We start from the raw sequence: 22,171 nt of genomic DNA, 5'->3' as shown, positions 1-22,171 counted from the left end.
AGCTAGCATTCATTCAGGTTTGCAGCTGGCATTCACATTGCCTGTCCCCAAAACTCTAAGCCAAGATTTTAAAGTTGTTCCAGGTGAGTAATTGGGTTTCTGGCAGAAGCAAAGGCAGTAAATTCTCTTTGAAGACATGAACCTTAAGTCTCAGCTTGAATGTACTCCCATAGAGCTTTAGTGATTGAGAGCACACACAATTAAAAGCATGCAGAGAAGGTTGCCACCAGAGTGCAAAGTAATCAACCGGAATCAGACATTCCAAGATGACAGATGTTAAAATGATATACATAACTACAAAGTAAGTTTTAAGTTTAAATAAGTAAAAGTCTATAAAAAATGACTAACAAGAAACTATTAACTGAAAAGGAAGACTTGAAATGGAGTCAATAAAACTTAAAGATATGAACATAATTGGAATTGGTAACAATAGTTGAATTAAATAGAGACACTGACCATACTCATTGCTCATTCTTCTTTCTCTCACACTGTATATCGAATCCATCAGAAAAAGTCTATTGCTTCTGTTTCACCCTCTCCTCTCCTACATCCTGCTCCAGGCTCCCATCATTTCTTGCCTGGGTTAATTTGAATGGTCTCTTGAATCATCTCCAACTTCCTCTCTTGCATCCCTAATTTTTATTATTAACCCAGCAGCCAGAATAATACTTTTGAAATGTAAATCAGAGTATATTACTCTACTCAAAACACTTCGGTGGTTCTCCATTACACTCAGATGCAAATCAGTATTCTTAGCTGACATCATCCATGACCCTAACCCTGTAGCCAACCTCTTTTTTTGTTCATTTTTTACTAGAATTTCTTTTGTTTAATCTGCTCCAGACATCCTGGAATCCTCACTGTTCCTTAGACATATATGACATGACTCCACTGCGGGAAATTTCCATTTTGTTTTTTTCTTCTTCAGATACTTTCCACAGATATGACTGCCTCAGATATGATTTCTTCCCTCAACTTCTTCAATGCTCTGCTCAAAGGAGCTTGGCATGACTGCCATTTTACAAATTGCATCTCCCTTGCCATATTCCCTAATCCCCAGACTTATCATCTTTCTTATCCTTTCCTGATTTTTTTTTAAATCAGAGCACATATTACCTGATAGCTAAATTATTAGAATTACTTGTACTTCACCCCAAACTCACTCTCTCTCTCTCTCTCACTCACACTCACACTTATTCATGCCCAGATCTACATTCTGTCAGGGCAGGGATTTTTCCTGATCATTTACTGAGGGCTAGAAGACCGCTTGCTACATGCTGCTGCTGCTGCTACTGCTAAGTTGCTTCAGTCATGTCCGACTCTGTGCGACCCAATAGACGGCAGCCCACCAGGCTCCCCCATCCCTGGGATTCTCCAGGCCAGAACACTAGAGTGGGTTGCAATTTCCTTCTCCAAAGCATGACAGTGAAAAGTGAAAGTGAAGTCGCTCAGTCGTGTCCGACTCCTAGCAACCCCATGGACTACAGCCTATCAGGCTCCTCCATTCATGGGATTTTCCAGGCAAGAGTACTGGAGTGGGGTGCCATTGCCTTCTCCACACAACAGTGCTCAATTACTTGAGTGAAAAACTATCCCTTAAGAACAAGTGAAGTGAAGTGAAAGTCGCACATTTGTGTCTGACTCTTTGCAAGCCCATGGACTACACAGTCCATGAAATTCTCTAGGCCAGAATACTGGAGTGGGTAGCCTTTCCCTTCTCCAGGGGATCTTCCCAACCCAGGGATCGAACCCAGGTCTCCCACATTGCAGGTGGATTCTTTACCAGCTGAGCCACTAGGAAGCCCAAGAATACTGGAGTGGGTAGCCTATCCCTTCTCCAGAGGATCTTCCTGACCTAAGAATCGAATTGGGGTTTCCCTCATTGAAGGCAGATCCTTTACCAACTGAGCTGTGAGGGAAGCCCCTTAAGAACAGGGGCACATCCTAAAATGTTGGTAGTTGGGGAAGGTCATTTTGGTACTTTTAACAATGAGTTGTTTTCCTTACTTGCACTTTCTAAATTTCTATAAATATGGGATAGTTCTTTTGAGAGAAGAAAAACCTTTAAAATATCATTACTTACATTTAGGAAGAAACTGTGAAAGCTATGACATCAACGAGATGTCAGTTTCCAAATATATTTAGGATCACTTGTCTGTGACTCTTATGATTTTTTGTTATTGTTGTTTTTTTCAGGAACTACTGTTCAGCCAATCTGTATTCCCCATAGAGGTGATAAATTTGAAGAAGGAATTTTTTGCATGGCCAGTGGATGGGGCAAGATTTCAGAAAGTAAGAGACATCAAAAGAATGTAATATTTCTTCTAGGCTCCTTTACATGCCCATTGGAATCAGGAATTTTGTTGGTCTTAAATAATACATTTATCCTTGTTTTATCCTCTCTGAGTTCTAACTCAGGGAAGACTTCTGCTTGTCTTCACCAAAAAAAGGCTATACTTAAAGGCTCTACATAAAATTCCTCTGCTGCCATTTTGGTCAGGTGTATCAGGGTCAGGAACAGGAAGTAAATATAATAGATGAAGAATACAGTGAAGTAACAATAGTTCAGCTTCCTTATCTTTGGTATTGTGTTTTTTAAAAAGCGAAGAACGTTACAAAATATTGCCTTTACTGACTAAAGTTTTCCTCTTGAGGAAACATTTAAACATTTATTCAGAGAAGCTACGATTGCCTGCTGCTGCTGCTGCTAGGTCACTTCAGTCGTGTCTGACTCTGTGCGACCCCATAGACGGCAGCCCACCAGGCTCCCCGTCCCTGGGATTCTCCAGGCAAGAACACTGGAGTGGGTTGCCATTTCCTTCTCCAATGCATGAAAGTGAAAAGTGAAAGTGAAGTCGCTCAGTCGTGTCCGACTCTTCTCGACCCCATGGACTGCAGCCTACCAGGCTCCTCCATCCATGGGATTTTCCAGGCAAGAGTACTGGAGTGGGGTGCCATCGCCTTCTCCAACAATTGCCTATGTTACATTAAAAATCTGATTTAAAAAAAGCCCTTTGTCACTAGTGTAAGATTTTAGGGAAAAATATCATTCAGAGCTATAAAAAAAATTACTTCTACATTTTGGTTAAACATCTGCCAGTTCTAAACTTGTAAGCTTGTTATTGGTTTCTTTAAGTGGGGACAGTTGTTGACCAACTAACCAGTCCCTTCTCCACAGCATCAGAATATTCAAATATCCTACAGGAAGTGGAAGTTCCCATTATGGATGACAGAAGATGCGGTGCCATGCTCAGGGGCATGAACCTTCCTCCCCTGGGGAGGGACATGTTGTGTGCCAGTTTTCCTGATGGGGAAAAGGATGCCTGCCAGGTAATAAGCATTGTTGTTGTCGGTCAGTTGCCCAGTCATATCCAACTCTTTGTGACCCTATGGACTGCAGCACACTAATCCTCCTAGCATAAACCAGTCCATTTGTTCACCCACTATCATATGGATGAGAGTGCCTTCTGCGCTGCTTTTGAGGGGTTACTTCTTTAAGATTTCGCTTTTCCCTCATCTTTCCATCTGATTTCTACTGAAAAACTTTCCTTGACCAGAGCTGAGAGAGTTCTTTTCTATCCCACGTGCATTCTTACCCCTGTACCTCTTTGTGGGGGAGTGAAGAGGTCAGGCAAGGAAGGTGGTTTCAACATTTCCAGCCTAACGAAATCAAACAAGATAACCACCTTGGCAAATGAATTAGGCTAGCTGTGATTATTTTTCATTCTACCTTTTGTTAAACATTTTAACTTTTCTCAAGCTTTAGTGAGGAATGCAATGTTTACACAGAGTTTGACCAAAGATAGGCAATGGCACCCACTCCAGTACTCTTACCTAGAAAATCCCATGGACGGAAGAGCCTGGTAGGATCTCCAAGGGATCACTAAGAGTCAGATACGACTGAGTGACTTCACTTTCACTTTTCACTTTCATGCATTGGAGAAGAAAGTGGCACCCCACTCCAGTATTCTTGCCTGGAGAATCCCAGGGACGGGGGAGCCTGGTGGGCTGCCATCTATGGGGTCGCACAGAGTCGGACATGACTGAAGTGACTTAGCAGCAGCAGCAGCATAGCTACAGTAACTGTGGGGTTAAAGATGTTGTATACGACAACATTCCAAGGCCAACACAACAACTTCACAAAGAAGACCAACTCTGACAAGAAAGGAAAGGGAGGCCAGTTTGTGATAGATGTGGATTTTAAGTTTTAATTATAATTGTTTTTCTTAAAATGGAGGACCAGGGAGTCTTTATTCTTTGCCGACAAGCAGCTTGAAACTGCATTGGGGAGCTCTCTAAAATTTTCTGTTGGGAAAATGTTTAATTCTTCTTCTAGGGGGTGACAGAATAAGGGCCAGGGAGAGTTTGGTAGGAAGGAGATAGACATTTACAATTATTCTGCTTTCTAAATTGGAATATAGGTAGACTTACTGTCTCATCCTTTACAGGTAAGTATTTTCTGGATAAAGTTGTCAATTCTGTGCCTTTTGTGGGGATTCAATCTGATACCAATTGGCATGTGTTTTCAAAGCAGCACATTGTTATGAAGAATTATTAAAGAAAAGATCCTGAAAGTGTGGCTCCTTTATCCTCTAGTCTCAGAGCCAATGGATCCTTTATATATAGCCCCTGGGACAAAATAAGTTTCCCAGGCATTCTATTTTAAAAGCCTTGAGCCATTGCATGAACTTGGGGGCTCTATTCACTGGTATTGTGGGCTTGGAATGTGATCCAGTCTTCCCTAGAATGCTATAGTGGAAGCATTATCTGTGAACTATCTAAGCGTTTATCTGTGAACTCCCCCTCCTCCTTCCATTGATTTTGAATTGTTCCCAAAAGACTAGGAGGAAGAGAGAAATTAAAGGTTAGCTTGACAAGATTGTGTGAAGTGAGTGGAAGGAGTTTACATCTGAATAAAAGGATAGTCCTTTGAAACCAATGATGAAGAAACAAAATGATGAACACAAAACGTTGATGAATAATGACCACTGAGTTTTTATGCTTCTACTACTTCTCTCTCTGAGATGAGGGCTGATCTTTTTGCACCTGATAAAGTATTTTTAACTTGTAACTGTTTTAAAATTTCCTCTTTTCTCTACCATAAAAGAGGGACTCTGGAGGCCCACTTGTTTGTAGAAGAGATGATGGAGTCTGGGTTCTTGCTGGGATAACTTCCTGGGCAGCTGGTTGTACTAGAGTTTGGAATCCTTTCAGAAATAAGCAGAGAAAGGCATCACCTGGCATTTTCTCCAAGGTATTTGTGTTGATGGATTTTATCACACAGACCATGACAGGTGAGTGTAATTTCTGTGGATTCTTCCTTCCTCATGCACTGCAACTCAAAAAAATGATCATGCCTATTTCAAGGATACCCTATGTTGCATATATAATCAGAAATAAGCTTTAAAATAAGAAGAAGATGGCTGGGTTTTGTTCTTAATCCAGTGTATATAAATTTTTAACTCTGATTTCATGAACAATAATACCTGTCAATTTAACTTGAACATCAACTGGATCGTCAAGTTTATGGTCATGTAGATTTTCATGAGATATGTTTTTTGTACTTAGGAGATTTTAAAATAGTTTTTGAGAATAGTCTCATTAGAAGATTCTTTTTTATAAATTTATTCATTTTTTAATTGAAGGATAATTGCTTTACAGAATTTTCTATTTTCTGTCAAACCTCAACATGAATCAGCCATAGGTATACATATATCCCCTCCCTTTTGAACTTCCCTCCCCATCCCACCCCTCTAGGTTGATACAGAGCCCCTGTATGAGTTTCCTGAGCCATACAGCAAATTCCTGTTGGCTATCTATTTTACATATGGTAATACGTTTCCACGTTACTCTTTCCATACATCTCCTTCTCTCCTCCCCTCTCCCCAAGTCCATAGGCCTATTCTCTATGTCTGTTTCTCCATTGCTGCCTTGTAAATAAATTCTTCAACACCATTTTTCTAGATTCTGTATATATGCATTAGAATACAGTATTTAGCTTTCTCTTTCTGACTTACTTCACTCTGTATAATAGGTTCTAGGTTCATCCACCTCATTAGAACAGACTCAAATGCATTCGTTTTTATGCCCGAGTAATATTCCATTGTGTTTATGTACCACAACTTCTTTATCCATTCGTCTGTTGATGGGCATCTAGGTTGCTTCCATGTTCTAGCTATTGTAAATAGTGCTGCAATGAATAATGGGATACATGTGTGTTTTTCAATTTTGGTTTCCTCAGGGTATATGCCTAGGAGTGGGATTGCTGGGTCATATGGTGGTTTTATTCCTAGATTTTTTTTAAGGAACCTCCATACCGTCTTCCATAGTGGCAGTATCAATTTACATTCCCACCAACAGTGCAAGAGCATTCCCTTTTCTCCACACCCTCTCCAGCATTTATTGTTTGTAGACTTTTTGATGATGAACATTCTGACTGGTGTGAGGCAATTTTTCATTGTAGTTTTGATTTGCATTTCTCTAATAATGAGTGATGTTGAGCACCTTTTCATGTGTTTGTTAGCCATCTGTATGATCTTTGGAGAAATGTCTGTTTAGGTCTTCTTCCCTCTATTTTATTGGGTTGTTCATTTTTCTGATATTGAGTTGTATGAGCTGCTTGTATATTTTGGAAATTAATCCTCCCCTTGTCAGTTGTTTCATTTGCTATTATTTTCTCCGATTCTGAGTGTTGTCTTTTCACCTTGCTTATAGTTTCCTTTGCTCTGCAAAAGCTTTTAAGTTTAATCAGGTCCCACTTGTTTACTTTTGCTTTTATTTCCATTACTCTAGGAGATGGGTCATAGAGGATCTTGCTTTATGTCATTGAGTGTTTTGCCTATGTTTTCCTCCAAGAGTTTTATAGTTTTTGGTCTTACATTTAGGTCTTTAATCCATTTTGAGTTTGTGTATGGTATTAGGAAGTGTTCTAATTTCATTCTTTTACATGTAGCTCTCCAGTTTTCCCAGAACCATTTATTGAAGAGGCTGTCTTTTCCCCATTGTATATTCTTGCCTCCTTTGTCAAAAATAAGATAGCCATAGGTGTATGAGTTCTTTCCTGGGGTTTCTATCTTGTTCCATTACCCTATATTTCTGTTTTTGTGCCAGTACCATCCTGTCTTGATGACTGTAGCTTTGTAGTATAATCTGAAGTCAAGAGATTGATTCCTCCAGCTCCAGTCTTTCTCAAGACTGCTTTGATTATTCAGGGTCTTTTGTATTTCCATATGAATTGTGAAATTTTTGTTCTAGTTCTGTGAAAAATGCCATTGGTAATTTGATAGAGATCGAATCTGTAGATTGATTTTGGTAGTATAGTCATTTTCACAATATTGATTCTTCCTACCCAGGAACGTGGAATATCTCTCCATCTGTTTATGTTGTTCTTTGATTTCCTTCATTAGTGTCTTATAATTTTCTGTGTACAGTTCTTTTGTCTCCTTAGGTAAGTTTATTCCTAGATATTTAATTCTTTTTGTTACAAAGGGGAATGGGATTGATTCCTTAATTTCTCTTTCTAATTTTTCAGTTAGTATATAGAAATGCAAGTGATTTCTGTGTATGTATTGATTTTGTATCTTGCAACTTTGCTAAATTCACTGATTATCTCTAGTAATTTTCTGATACTATGCTTAGGGTTTTCTATGTACAGTATCATGTCATCTTCAAACAGTGAGAGCTTTACATCTTCTTTTTCAATCTGGATTATTTTATTTCTTTTACTTCTCTGATTGCTGTAGCTAGGACTTTCAGAACTATGTTGAATAATAGTGGTGAAAGTGAACACCCTTGTCTTGTTCCTAATCTCAGAGGGAATGCTTTCACTTTTTCACCATTAAGAATAATGTTTGCTGTGGGCTTATCATATATGGCCTTTACTATGTTAAGGTAGTTTCCTTCTATGCCCATTTTTTGAAGAGTTTTAATCATAAATGGGTGCTGAATTTTGTCAAAGGCTTCTTCTGCATCTATTTGAGATTATCATATGGTTTTTATCTTTCAATTTGTTAATATGGTGTATCACATTGATTGATTTGCATATATTGAAGAATCCTTGCATCCCTGGAATAAACCCAATTTGATCTTGGTGTATGAGCTTTTGGATGTGTTGCTGAATTCTGTTTGATAAAATTTTGTTGAGGATTTTTGCATCTATGTTCATCAGTGATATTGGCCTATAGTTTTCTTTTTTGTGTGTTGTCTTTGGTTTTGGTATCAAGTGATGGTGGCCTCATAGAATGAGTTTGGAAGTGTTCCTTTCTCTGAAATTTTTTGAAAGAGTTTTAAAAAGATAGGCATTAGCTCTTCTCTAAATGTTTGGTAGAATTCTCCTGTGAAGCCATCTGGTCCTGAGCCTTTTGTTTTTTGGGAGATTTTTGATCACAGCTTCAGTTTCAGTGCTTGTAATTGGGTTGTTCATAATTTCTATTTCTTTTTTTTTTTTTAAACTTTACATAATTGTATTAGTTTTGCCAAATATCAAAATGAATCCACCACAGGTATACATGTGTTCCCCATCCTGAACCCTCCTCCCTCCCCATACCATCCCTCTGGGTCGTCCCAGTGCACTAGCCCCAAGCATCCAGTATCATGCTTCTTCCTGGTTCAGTCTTGGAAGATTGAACTTTTCTAAGAATCTGTCCACTTCTTCCAGGTTATCCATTTTATTGCCATATAGTTGTTCATAATAGTCTCTTATAATCCTTTGTATTTCTGCATTGTCTGTTGTAACCTCTCCTTTTTCACTTCTAATTTTGTTGATTTGATTCTTCTCTCTTTCTTGATGAGTCTGGCTAAAGGTTTGTTAATTTTATCTTCTCAAAGAACCAGCTTTTAGTTTTATTAATCTTTACTATTATTTCTTTCATTTCTTTTTCATTTATTTCTGCAGATCTTTATTATTTCTTTCTTTCTACTAACTTTGGGGGTTTTTTGTTCTTCTTTTTCCAGTTGTTTTAGGTATGAAGTTAGGTTGTCTATTTGATGTTTTTCTTGTTTCTTGAGGTAGGATTGTATTGCAATCAACTTCCCTCTTAGAACTGCTTTTGCTTCATCCCATAGGTTTTGAGTTGTTGTGTTTTCATTGTCATTTGTTTATAGAAATTTTTTTATTTCCTTTTTGATTTCTTAAGTAATTTGTTGGTTGTTTAGAAACATATTGTTTAATCTTCATATGTTTGTGTTTCTTACAGTTTTTTTCTTGTAATTGATATCTAGTCTCATAGCACTGTGGTCAAAGAAGATGCCTGATATGATTTCAGTTTCCTTAATTTTACTGAGGTTTGATTTGTGACCCAAGATGTGGTCTATCCTGGAGAATGTCCTATGTGCACTTAAGAAGATGGTGTGTTCTTCTACATTTGGATGGAATGTCCTGAAGATATCAAAGAGATCCACCTCATCTAATGCATCATTTAAGATTTGTGTCTCCTTATCAATTTTTGTTTTGATCTGTCCATTGGTGTGAGTAGGGTGTTAAAGTCTTCTGCTATTATTGTGTTACTGTCAATTTCTCCTTTTATGTCTGTTAGTGTTTGTCTTATGTATTGAGGTGCTTCTATGTTGGGTAAATAGATATTTGCAATTGTTATGTCTTGCTCTTGGATTGATCCCTTGATCATTATGTAGTGTCCTTCCTTATCTCTTGTAATCTTCTTTATTTTAAGGTCTATTTTGTCTGATATGACGATTGCTACTCCAGCTTTCTTTTGCTTCCCATTTGCATGGGATATATTTTTGCATTCTCTCACTTTCAGTCTATATGTGTCTTGGAGTCTGAAGTGGGTTTCTTGAAGACAGCATATGCTGCTGCTGCGGCTAAGTCACTTCAGTCGTGTCCGACTCTGTGCAACCCCATAGACGGAAGCCCACCAGGCTCCCCCATCCCTGGGATTCTCCAGGCAAGAACACTGGAGTGGGTTGCCATTTCCTTCTCCAATGCATGAAAGTGAAAAGTGAAAGTGAAGTCGCTTAGTCATGTCTGACTCTTCTCGACCCCATGAACTGCAGCCTACCAGGCTCCTCTGTCCATGGGATTTTCCAGGCAAGAGTACTGGAGTAGGGTGCCATTTCCTTCTCCAAGACAGCATATAGATGGGTCTTATTTTTGTATCCATTTAGCCAGTCTGTGTCTTTTGGTTGGAGCATTTAATCTGTTTACCTTTAAAGTAATTATTGATATACATTGCCATTTATTGCCATTCCTATTGCCATTTTCTTAATGGTTTGGGATTGATTTCGTAGATCTTTTTCTTCTTTTGTATTTCTTGACTATATAAGTCCCTTTAAGATTTGTTGTAAAGCTGGTTTGGTGGTACTGAATTCTCTTAACTTCTGCTTGTCTAAAAAGCTTTTGATTTCTCCATCAATTTTGAATGAGATCCTTGCTGGGTGCAGTAATCTTGGTTGTAGATTTTTCCCTTTCTTCTTTAAATATATCCTGCCATTCCCCTCTGGCCTGAAGAGTTTCTGCTGAAATAGCAGCTGTTAAACGTATGGGATTTCCCTTGTATGTTACTTGTTGCTTTTCCCTTGCTGCTTTTAATATTCTTTCTTTGTGTTTAGTCTTTGTTAGTTTAATTAATATGTGTCTTGGTGTGTTTCTCCTTGGGTTTATCCTGTACAGGACCCTTTGCACCTCTTGAACATGACTATTTCTTGTTCTATGTTGTGGAAATTTTCAACTATAATCTCTTCAAAAATTTTCTCATACCTTTTCTTTTTCTCTTCTTCTGGGACCTCTATAATTCAAATACTGGTGTATTTGATAGCCTCCCAGAGGTATGCTACAGCTTCAGATATTCTACTATTGATTCCTTCTAGAGTATTTTTAATATCAGTAATTGTATTGTTTGTCTCTATATGTTTATTCTTTAATTCTTGTAGGCCTTTGTTAACTGATTTTTGCATTTTCTCCAATCTGTTTTCAAAGTTTTTGATAGGGTGAGATTTGTGCTGAGTAAGTTTGTTTTTCCTCTGATGGGCAAGGCTGAGTGAGGTGGTAATCCTGTCTGTTGATGATTGGGTTTGTATTTTTGTTTTGTTTGTTGTTTAGATGAGATGTTCTGCACAGGGTGCTACTGTTGGTGGGGTGATGCTGGGTCTTGTATTCAGGTGGTTTCCTTTGTGTGACTTCTCACTATTTGATACTCCTTAGGGTTAGTTCTCTGGTAGTCTAGGGTCTTGGAGTCAGTGCTCCCACTCCAAAGGCTCAGGGCTTGATCTTTGGTCAGGAACAAAGACTTCACAAGTGGTTTGTTATGGCATTAAGTGAGATCAAAACAAATACCCAAAAATGAGAAACCAAAGATGAACCTCAGAAAATGGCAGTTACAAAATTAGGCAAATAATAATTAAAATAATAGAATATACACATATACATATATACCTATAAGTGAAATCAAAACAGTCCAACAAAAACAAAGTACAATAGATTGACCTGGCAAATGAAGAAAACCAAAAATTATACCTACTGGTTAAGAACAAGATTCTTTTTTAATTTATCCAGTTAACATTTTTTTTCTAAACTAGTGAAGAGCACTAAAAATAAATCACTCCTCTTCTGCTTCTCCCATTCACCCTTGTTAATTTTACTTCGCAAGAGTGGAAACATAAGGCAGGCTTTGAAGAGTTATTTCTGTTCTGTGGCACTAAAATCTAGATTAGGAAAATAAATATGGGTCTGGAGATGTCAAACTGTCCTCGAATATTTGGGAAGACAAAGAAGTAAATGAACAGTTGTGATAAAAGGTAAAGTTCTAACTCTACTGGCTATCTATTATGGTGATGTATATGTTTCAGTGCTATTCTCTCAAATCATCCCATCCTCTCCTCCTCCTACTGAGTCCAAAAATCTGTCTCCTTTACTGCCTTGCACATAGGACCATAGGTACCATCTTTCTAGATTCCATATACAGGTATTAATATGCAAAATTTGTCTTTCTTTTTCTGACCCACTTCACTGTATAACAGGCTTAACCTGGAGGGATGGGGTAGAAGGGAGCTGGGAGGGGGGTTCAGTAGGGAGGGGACACATGTGTGCCTATGACTGATTAATGTTTATATATGCAAAAACAATCACAATATTGTAAAGTAATTATCCTCCAATTAAATAATTTTTTTTAAAGGTGAAGTTCAAAGTTCAAAGGACTGAGGAGAGGTCTAAGGAGCTCAATTCTGAGGGACCCAGAAGGTTTGCCATAAAAGGGGGCAGCATCTGCTTAAGAAAATGGCACAGAGGTTAGCCTCTGAAGAATAAAGAGGCATAAGGAAACACAACTTACAAGAATAAGTAGTTTAGTAGAACCAAATTTGTTAAAGGCCAAGACCCAGAGCTGCAGAAAAGTGTTCCCTCCCTTCCTCCATCCTTCCCTCCCTCCCTCCATCCTTCCCTCCCTCCATCCTTTCCCCCTCCTCCATCCTTCCCCCACTCCATCCTTCCTTCTTTCCATCCTTCCCTTCCTCCAGCCTTCCCCGCTCCATCCTTCCCCACTCCATCCTTCCGTCCCTCCCTCCTTCCATTCCTTCCTCCCTCTCCCATTCTAGTCCAAGATCAGCCACCTAGCTGATAATTTGAAAAGCAACTCTGCTGCTGGTCCAACTGAATGCAAGAGCCCACCTCTCAGTTCACTTTCATTTCGTCTTCAGAGTAAATGTGTTCTGTTCATTGCCATGATCACAGGGAGAACTTGTCTCCTGGTAGCAATTCTATTCGGTTTTCATCACCTAGAAGAAAAAGTTAAAAGTTTAGCAAGCCCTGAACAAATGTTAACGATACCAACATTTTAAAATGGCAATGAAATCAGGCAATAACCATCAATTCCATAGTCAAATGAATATCAGAATGTGACAAGTAACTTAGTTAAACAGCACCTGCTTAATATCATCCTTCTAATCTTCTCATTCCCTAGTTGCCTGTTCTCAGTAAGTTCAGTTCAGTCACTCAGTCATGTCCAACTCTTTGCCACCCCATGGACTGCAGCATGCCAGGCTTCCCTGTCCATCACCAAATCCTGGAGCTTACTCAAATTCATGTCCATTGAGTCAGTGATGCCATCCAACCATCTCATCCTCTGTTGTCCCCTTCTCCTCTCACCTTCAATCTTTCCCAGCATCAGGGTCTTTTCAAAGGAGTCAGTCTTCACATCAGGTAACCAAAGTATTGGAGTTTCAGCTTCAGCATCAGTCCTTCCAATGAATATTCAGGCTGATTTCCTTTAGGATTGACTGGTTGGATCTCCTTGCAGTTCAAGAGACTCTCAAGAGCCTTCTACAACACTAAGGTTCAAAAGCATCAATTCTTCAGCACTCAGCTTTCTTTATAGTCCAAATCTCACATCCATACAGGACTACTGGAAACACCATAGCTTTGACTAGATGGACCTTTATCAGCAAAATAATGTCTCTGTTTTTTAATATGCTATCTAGGCTGGTCATAGCTCTTCTTCCAAGGAGCAAGTGTCTTTTAATTTCATGGCTGCAGTCACTGTCTGCAGTGATTTTGGAGCCCCCAAAAATAAAGTCATCCACTGTTTCCCCATCTATTTGCCATGAAGTGATGGGACCGTATGCCATGATCTTCATTTTCTGAATGTTGAGTTTTAAGCCAAGTTATTCACTCTCTTCTTTCACTTTCATTAAGAGGCTCTTTAGTTCCCCTTCACTTTCTGCCATAAGGGTGGTGTCATCTGCATATCTGAGGTTATTGATATTTCTCCCAGCAATCTTGATTCCAGCTTCTGCTTCATCCAGCCCAGAATTTTGTACGATGTACTCTGCATGTAAGATAAATAAGCAGGGTGACAATACACAGCCTTGATGTACTCCTTTCCCAATTTAGAACCCAGTCTGTTGTTCCATGTCCAGTTCTAACTGTTGCTTCTTGACCTGCATACAGATTTATCAGGAGGCAGGTAAGGTGGTCTGGTATTCCCATCTCTTTAAGACTTTTCCACAGTTTGTTGTGATCTACACAGTGAAAGGCTTTGGCATAGTCAATAAAGCAGAAGTAGATATTTTTCTGGAACTCTCTTGCTTTTTTGATGATCCAACAGATGTTAGCAATTTGATCTCTCATTCCTCTGCCTTTTCTAAATCCCCTTTGAACATCTGAAAGTTCACGGTTCACGTACTGTTGAAGCCTAGCCTGGAGAATTTTGAACATTACTTTGCTAGTGTGTGAGATGAGTGCAATTGTGTGGTAGTTTGTGAGTTCTTTGGCATTGCCTTTCTCTTGGATTGGAATGAATACTGACCTTTTCCAGTCCTGTGGCCACTCCTGGGTTTTCCATATTTGCTGACATATTGAGTGCAGCACTTTCACAGCATCATCTTTTAGAATTTGAAATAGTTCAGCTGGAATTCCATCACCTGCATTAGCTTTGTTTGTGGTGAGGCTTCCTTAGGCCCACTTGACTTCACATCCCAGAATGTCTGGCTTTAGGTGAGTGATCACACCATCATGGTTATCTGGGTTGTGAAGATCTTTTTTATATAGTTTTGCTGTGTTTTCTTGCCTCCTCTTTTTAATATCTTCTGCTTCTGTTAGGTCCATACCATTTCTGTCATTTATCGTGCCCATCTTTGCATGAAATGTTCCCTTGGTATCTCTAATTTTTTTGAAGAGATCTCTAGTCTTTCCCACTCTACTGTTTTCCCTATATTTCTTTTCATTGATTGCTGAAGACGACTTTCTTATCTCTCCTCACTATTCTTTGGAACTCTGCATTCAAATGGGTGTATCTTTCCTTTTCCCCTTTGCCTTTAGCTTCCCTATTTTCCTCAGCTATTTGTGAGGCCGTCTCAGACAACCGTTTTGTCTTTTTGCATTTCTTTTTCTTGGAGATAGTCTTGATCACTGCCTCCTGCACAATGTCACGAATCTCTGTTCATAGGTCTTCAGGCACTCTGTCTATCAGATCTAATCCCTTGAATCTATTTCTCACTTCCACTGTATAATCATAAGGGATTTGATTTAGGTCATACCTGAATGGTCTGGTGGTTTTCCCTACTTTCTTCAATTTAATCTGAATTTTTCAATAATGAGTTCATGAGCCACAGTCAGCTCCTGGTCTTGTTTTTGCCGACTGTAGAGAGCTCCTCCATCTTCAGCTGCAAAGAATGTAATCAATCTGATTTCAGTATTGACCATCTGGTGATGTCCACGTGTAGAGTCACCTCTTGTGTTATTGGAAGAGGGTGTTTGCTATAACCAGTGCATTCTCTTGGCAAAACTCTGTTAGCCTTCGTCCCGCTTCATTTTGTACTCCATACTTGCTGTTACTCCAGATATCTCTTGACTTCCTACTTTTGCATTCCAGTCCTCTATGATGAAAAGGACATCTTTTTGGGGTGTTAGTTCTAGAGTGTCTTGTAGGTTTTCACAGAACCATTCAACGTCACCTTCTTCAGCATTACCAGTTGGGGCATAGAGTTGGATTACTGTGATTTGAATGGTTTTCCTTGGAAACGAACAGAGATTATTCTGTCATTTTTGAGATTGCACCCAAGAACTGCATTTTGGACTCTTTTGTTGACTATGAGGGCTACTCCATTTCTTCTAAGGGATTCTTGCCCACAATAGTAGATATAATGGTCATCTGAATTAAATTTGCCCATTCCAGTCCATTTAGTTCACAGATTCCTAAAATGTCTATGTTCACTCTTGCCATCTCCTGTTTGACCACTTCCAATTTACCTTGATTCATGGACCTAACCGGAGGAGGAAATGGCACCCCACTCCAGTACTTTTGCCTGGAAAATCTCATGGATGGAGGAGCCTGGCAGGCTACAGTCCATGGGGTCACTAAAAGTCGGATATGACTGAGTGTCTTCACTTTCACTTTTCACTTTCATGCATTGGAGAAGGAAATGGCAACCCACTCCAGTGTTCTTGCCTGGAGAATACCAGAGACGGGGGAGCCTGGTGGGTTGCCGTCTATGGGGTCACACAGAGTCAGACACGACTGAAGTGACAGCATGGACCTAACATTGCAGGTTCCTATGTAATATTGTTCTTTACAGCATTGGACTTTACTTCCACCACCAGTCACATAGGATGTCTAGTTAATATTTATTGATTATTTACTCTGTACCAGGTATGGACTAACCACTTCACATACAGTATTACTTTATTCCTCAGAATAAACCTAAAAGGTTTGTATACTCTTCTGCTTTTCACAGATGAGGGAATAGAGGCTTAGAGGAGTTCAGTAACTTTCCCAAAGATGCATAGCTGGCATGAGGTAGAGCCAAAGTTCAAACCCTAGCGGTAACATAGAAGATGGCAATCAAGGTTAGGGGTAAACTCACTTGGAGGAGAGTGTGAGCAAGTCATTGTAAGAGTTTATTCTGACATTGCTTGATTGGTTATGTTGTAGGGGAGGAGGTATATGAAGAAAATTTCCAGCATGATTTTCAGGATTCTAGCTTGAGTGGCTGGGTGGATGGTAGAGTCATTAAATGATACAGGGAAGCATTGCAAGACCATCTTGACTGTTAAAATCAATGGATTCTGTTTGAGATACCCGGACTTTTATGAGATTGTGAGAGATCAAGATGGACATATCCAGCAGTCCTAGAATTTGTAATTCTAGATCTAGTCAAGATCTAGAATTCAGGAAGGAGATTTAGATTGAAGAGAGACATTTGGAAGTCATATATATGTAAATGAATACAAATAAAGCTATGTACAGTACTTTCATGGAATATTTTTCAGAATAAAGAATAGACCCTGAAAAAAAGACTGAGATTGGGAATAGATGACCATAGATATATATATATTTTAAAAAAGAGTAATGTCATGAGGCCAAAGAAGGAGGTAATGTTTAGAAAACAACAGGAATATTAAAGGGTATGCAACTTAAGAGTGGTTTTATGATTGACCAGCATAAGCAAGTGACTCAGCTAGTTTAGGCTACTGTAAATACTTTGAATTATTTTTTTTTCTCTACAGACTCTTTAAACAAAATTGGATCAACATCATTTCCCAAAACCAATCCTAGATCTTCTGCAAAAGTTATTCCATATGGTGAGTTGATAGCCATGTGATTATGATCTATTTAATCTTCTTTCTTCTTTAACTAGATATCTCTTTTCAAAAGCCTCATCTTACTTTGATAATACTTTGCAGTGAGGAAGAATGGGTTTTATATTTAGGCTTATGAAATTTTTAGAATTCTTTTTAGGTTTTTGCATGGACTCCATAAATAGAGGGAAGAAGAATTAAGCTTTAAGATAGGAAGAAAGATAAAAAAAAAAAGATAGGAAGAAAGAGGTACAGAGAGCAATCTTTTTTCCTCATCTATTCATATGCAAATTTCATATTTAAAATATCTTTCCAGATTCTGTAATATGATTTTGCATTTAAGGGCAAAGGGAGAAAGCAAAGGTTTTTTTGGTTTTGTTTTTTAACACACTTTTAATTTTTAATTTCATTATAACCTTAAGTGTTATGTTAAATATTATGATCTTTCATTGCTCTGTATGCATGTATTATATATATTATAGTTGATGATTTGTAATAGAAAGTTGCACAGGGAGCTGTAAAGAAGGAAAGATGTCTGCTTCTTGAAGGGGAGTCAGAGAAGGCTTCATGGGGAAGACAGTATACAGCAGTATTCTAGACAAGAGAATGGCATTTGGATGTCTAAGCAAATTTGGCATGTCTGGGGATTGGTAAATGGTTTCAAACAATGAGAAAGAGACATAAAATAAGAACATATAATAAAGAACCACATACCCTTTACTAACAAACAGAATTTTCCTACTAGAATGTAAGATCATGAGGGCCAGGATTTTTGTCTGTTCTATTCACTGATACATCACCAATGTCTAGAGCAGTGCCTGATAACACCAAGTACTAATTAAGTATTTGTTAAATGAATGAATAAATACAATTCTATAGTTATTGTTGTTCAGTTACTAAGTCAGACTCTTTGCAACCCCATGGACTGTAGCCCTCCAGGCTCCTCTCTCCATGGGGTTTTCCTTGGAATACTGGAATGGGTTTCCATTTCCTTCTCCAGAGGATCTTCCTGCATTGGCAGGTGGATTCTTTACCACTGAGCCACTAGGGAAGCCCATAATTCTGTAGACCAGTACCTATAAAACCTAACTGGTTAGCAGAGTCACCTAGGCAAGCTTTTAAAATCCGATTCTTCAGAGATGGGTCTTAGGAATCTGCATCTTCTTGAAACTCATCTGGTGTTTGGGAATTGCTACTGTTGACTAGTTGTGAAGTTGTTGTGAAGTCACCCAGTTGTGTCCAACTCTTTGTGACCCCATGGACTGTAGCCCAGTAGGCTCCTCCATCCATGGAATTTTGTAGGCAAGAGTACTGGAGTGGGTTGCCATTTCCTTCTCCAATTTCCACTGTTGACTATGGCAAGACATATTGGGGAGGGGTGTGTTCTTAATTATTTCAGTTGAATGGGTCATTAGTTTGATCTCTTTTGCTGTAGGTTTCTGTGGCATCCCTCCGTTTAGTCCCCAGTGGCTTTCTAGAAGAATTGCAGGAGGAGTAGAAGCCTGCCCCCACTGTTGGCCATGGCAGGTGGGTTTGAGGTTTCTCGGCAATCACCAGTGTGGAGGTGCCATCATCAACTCGATTTGGATTCTGACTGCAGCGCATTGTGTGCAATCGTGAGTGAGGCTGATGATATTTTATTAATGTATTTATGTACCATGTTGTTTGCTGAAGCTGAAACTCCAATTCCTTGGCCACCTGATATGAAGAACCAACTCACTGGAAAAGACCCTGATGCTGGGAAAGACTGAAGGCAAATGGTGAAGAGGGCAGCAGGGAATGAGATGGTTAGGTAGCATCACCAACTCAATAGACATGAATTTGAGCAAACTCTGGGAGACAGTGAAGGACTGAGGAGCCTGACTTGGTAACTGAACAACAATAATCATGTTGTTTGTTGTTTTAGTCACTAAGTTGTGTCTGACTCTTTTGAGACCTCATGGACTGTAGCCTGCCAGGTTCCTCTGTCCAAGGGATTTCCCAGACAAAAATACTAAAGTGGGTTGCCATTTCCTTCTCCAGGGGATCTTCCAGACCCAGGGCTCGAACCTGCATTGGCAGGTGGCTTCTTTACCACTGAGTTACCAGGGAAGCCTTTTTTGTATCATACCTAGAACATAAATATAATTGTGTAACTCCTAAAACCATGCAGGCTGATTCTAAAGCATGAATCTTCCTTTCAGTGTTTCTGACCCATGTCCATCTAGCCTCTTTTTAAACAAAGTCAGTGAAGAAAAGCAAATCAAATCTTGAAATTGTTCATCCCATTTACAGGCATCTTTGATTATTATGTTGAGCCCAAGTCTGCTTCTCTATAGCAATAATTTATTAATCTAAATTTACTGCAGTTCCAGAAAACAAGAACTCAGTCTCTTTCTACTTGCATGTAATCATCCTTCCTAGACTTGAAGATCCCTCTCACATTGCCCTTAATCTTTACGCTGAATGCTTACTGTTCTAGTATTTGTGACTCCACAGCCCTCATCATGCAGCACTCTATATCCTGGATTGGTTTAGTGTCATTCCTCTTAAAGTGGGACCACGACAGTGGAGAACACAGTAGGGTAATTCACCACCTTGATCACTGAGCTTCAATGTTTTTTAATTGTAAACTATGCCATGATGTGAAAAAATATACAAAATATAAACATGTAGTCTAAAGAATGGCCCTACTATTTAGTGTAAGAAGGATCTTTACACTAGCAAGCCCTCTCAGTGCCCCTCCCAGAGAAGTAAACATTATGCTAAATTTTGCATTTATAATGTCTTTGCTTTTTGAGGAGTGGTTTTAACATCTGTGAATTCCTAAAACCAGTATGTTGTCTTATTTTCCCTGTATTAATGTAAAACAATTACAGTTTATATTCCTCTGTGATATGCTTTTATCTTTATAGCATATCATATGGATTATCATGTGGATGTGTATAACTATAATTAATTCTTTTTCAATACAGACTGATTAAGTTGATCACACTTGTAGGCAGGTTCTGGACACTGTATATTTATATACACCCCAGGATTAACAACAAGATCCTACTGTGTAGCACAGAGAACTGTATTCTCTGTTATATATATATATCAGTATCCTATGATAAATCATAGTGGAAAGGAATATTTTTTAAAATACATGTATATTTATAACTGAATCACCTTGCTGTACATCAGAAATTAACACAACACTGTATATCAATTATTCTTCTAAATAAATATATACTCCCCAAATGATTCCAATGTACAAAGTCCAGAACCACGCCCTGTCCATGAGTCCATCTTGACCCTTTCTTGCTTGTCCCCAACAAGCTCACCTCTTTTCTCAAACATGCTGTGCTTGTTCCTATCTCAAGGTCTGTGTAGTCGTTCCCTCTGCCATTTGGAACACCAAGTTACATTTAGTTGTCCTTTTTCCTTAGGCTCCTCTTGGCTCTGAGTCTCACAGACCTTGTTTTTAATGGTCTTGGCGGTATTTAGGAGTACTCATCTGGTTTTTTGTAGAAGGTACCTCAGTTTGAGTTCATCAGATATTTTTCTCATGGTTTTTCTGGGACTCCACAGGAAATCCACAGAGGGACATGTCCTTTTTTATCACATTATATGAAGGGTACATGCTACCAGCATGATTTCTCACTGATGATGTTAACCTGGTATTTGCCAGGTGTCTCCACTGTTAAGTTCCATCTTCCTCCCATTCTTACCTATTCTTTGCAAGCAAGTGGCTAAGGGTAGCCCACACTCAAGCAGTTGGGCATTAAGCTCTATCATCTTGAGTGCAGAGTTTTCTCCATAAATTAAAGTTATTCTGTATGGGAGATTTACCTCTTCTCTTCCTTTTATTGGGGCTTCCCTAGTGGCTCAGTTGGTAAAGAATCCACCTGCAATGCAGGAGACCCCAGTTTGATTCTTGGGTCGGGAAGATCGCCTGGAAAAGGGATAGGCTACCCACTCCAGTATTCTTGGGCTTCCCTGGTGGCTCAGCTGGTAAAGAATTCACCTGCAATGCAGAAGACCTGGGTTCGACCCCTGGATTGGGAAGATCCCCCTGGAGAAGAGAAAGGCTACCCACTCCAGTATTCTGGCCTGGAGAATTCTATGGAATGTATAGTCTATGGGATTACAAAGAGTCGGACACAACTGAGCAACTTTCACTTTCCTTTTACTTATTAAATTGTGTACTAAACCAGTATGGGCAGGAGGACATTTGTTTTTTGTAAATACTACATATTTATTTTGTTGCTTGAATTGCTCCAGCTTTGATCCCTGTGAGTTTTTTCAGGGTGAGTTTTCCAGTTTTGACCACTGTAAGTTCTTGTCTTTTTGATATGCCACCACCCTTTTGGGACAAAGATACTCCAAGTTCATCTTATGTATCCCCTCTCAGTCTTAGAAGCAGCCATTTCTCCCATAAGCTGCACAAGAAGTTAAAATCTGGGTGCTGAGCATCCCAGTTGCTACTAGGGTGTTGTTATTGCTTATAGCCCCTCTTAGCTAACAGAGCTAGAAAATGTAAGAAGGCATACTAACTCACTTACATAAACCTGTTTTTCTGTCTATACCTATATTAAGGTAAACATGAGATCATACAGATATTTCCAACTCAACCACATGGTTCATTCTAGCACCCCCCGGCCCTTGGAGAAATTCATTTTATAAGAATTCTATCAAAGTGCATTTTTATGTACCGTGGAAAAGCCTCAATCACAGCTGACTAATTAATGGAAATTAAAGTATTGGAGAAACCAGCTATTAGTACTGATGCCAGAGGCACAGAAGAAGCTTTGTCAGACTCCCTTGTCAAATAGTTTATTCTTGAATTTATGTCATAGACTATGATTCCTTGCAGCAAGATACAGACCACACCAAACCATTCTTTACAAGGTGAACTAGTCAACTTGATGAGTCAGCTGAGATTAATAAACACTGCTGCTGCTGCTAAGTCGCTTCAGTCGTGTCTGACTCTGTGCGACCCCATAGACGGAAGCCCACCAGGCTCCCCCATCCCTGGGATTCTCCAGGCAAGGACACTGGAGTGGGTTGCCATTTCCTTCCCCAATGCATGAAAGTGAAAAGTGAAAGTGAAGCCGCTCAGTCGTGTCTGACTCTTAGCGACCCCATAGATTGCAGCCTACCAGGCTCCTCTGTCCATGGGAT

At 39.2% G+C, this 22,171-nt stretch overlaps 1 protein-coding gene across 1 annotated transcript in view; it reads left to right on the top strand.

The window, feature by feature from the left end:
• The window catches only part of OVCH1 (ovochymase 1), a 93,839-nt gene that overhangs the window by 3,169 nt on the left and 68,499 nt on the right, over positions 1-22,171 (top strand). Inside the window, exons 5-9 of the mRNA XM_010856036.1 lie at positions 2,197-2,292; positions 3,179-3,330; positions 5,108-5,294; positions 16,955-17,029; positions 18,462-18,642. Of these exons, the coding sequence (XP_010854338.1) occupies positions 2,197-2,292; positions 3,179-3,330; positions 5,108-5,294; positions 16,955-17,029; positions 18,462-18,642 (691 nt within the window). The remainder of the gene's footprint in view (positions 1-2,196; positions 2,293-3,178; positions 3,331-5,107; positions 5,295-16,954; positions 17,030-18,461; positions 18,643-22,171) is intronic.

The sequence above is a fragment of the Bison bison genome, unplaced genomic scaffold (assembly GCF_000754665.1).
Source record: "Bison bison bison isolate TAMUID 2011002044 unplaced genomic scaffold, Bison_UMD1.0 scf7180017864370, whole genome shotgun sequence".
NCBI classification, from domain to species: Eukaryota; Metazoa; Chordata; class Mammalia; order Artiodactyla; family Bovidae; genus Bison; species Bison bison.
The sequence above is the reverse complement of the archived record's forward strand: the minus strand, read 5'-3'. Positions and strand labels throughout refer to the sequence as shown.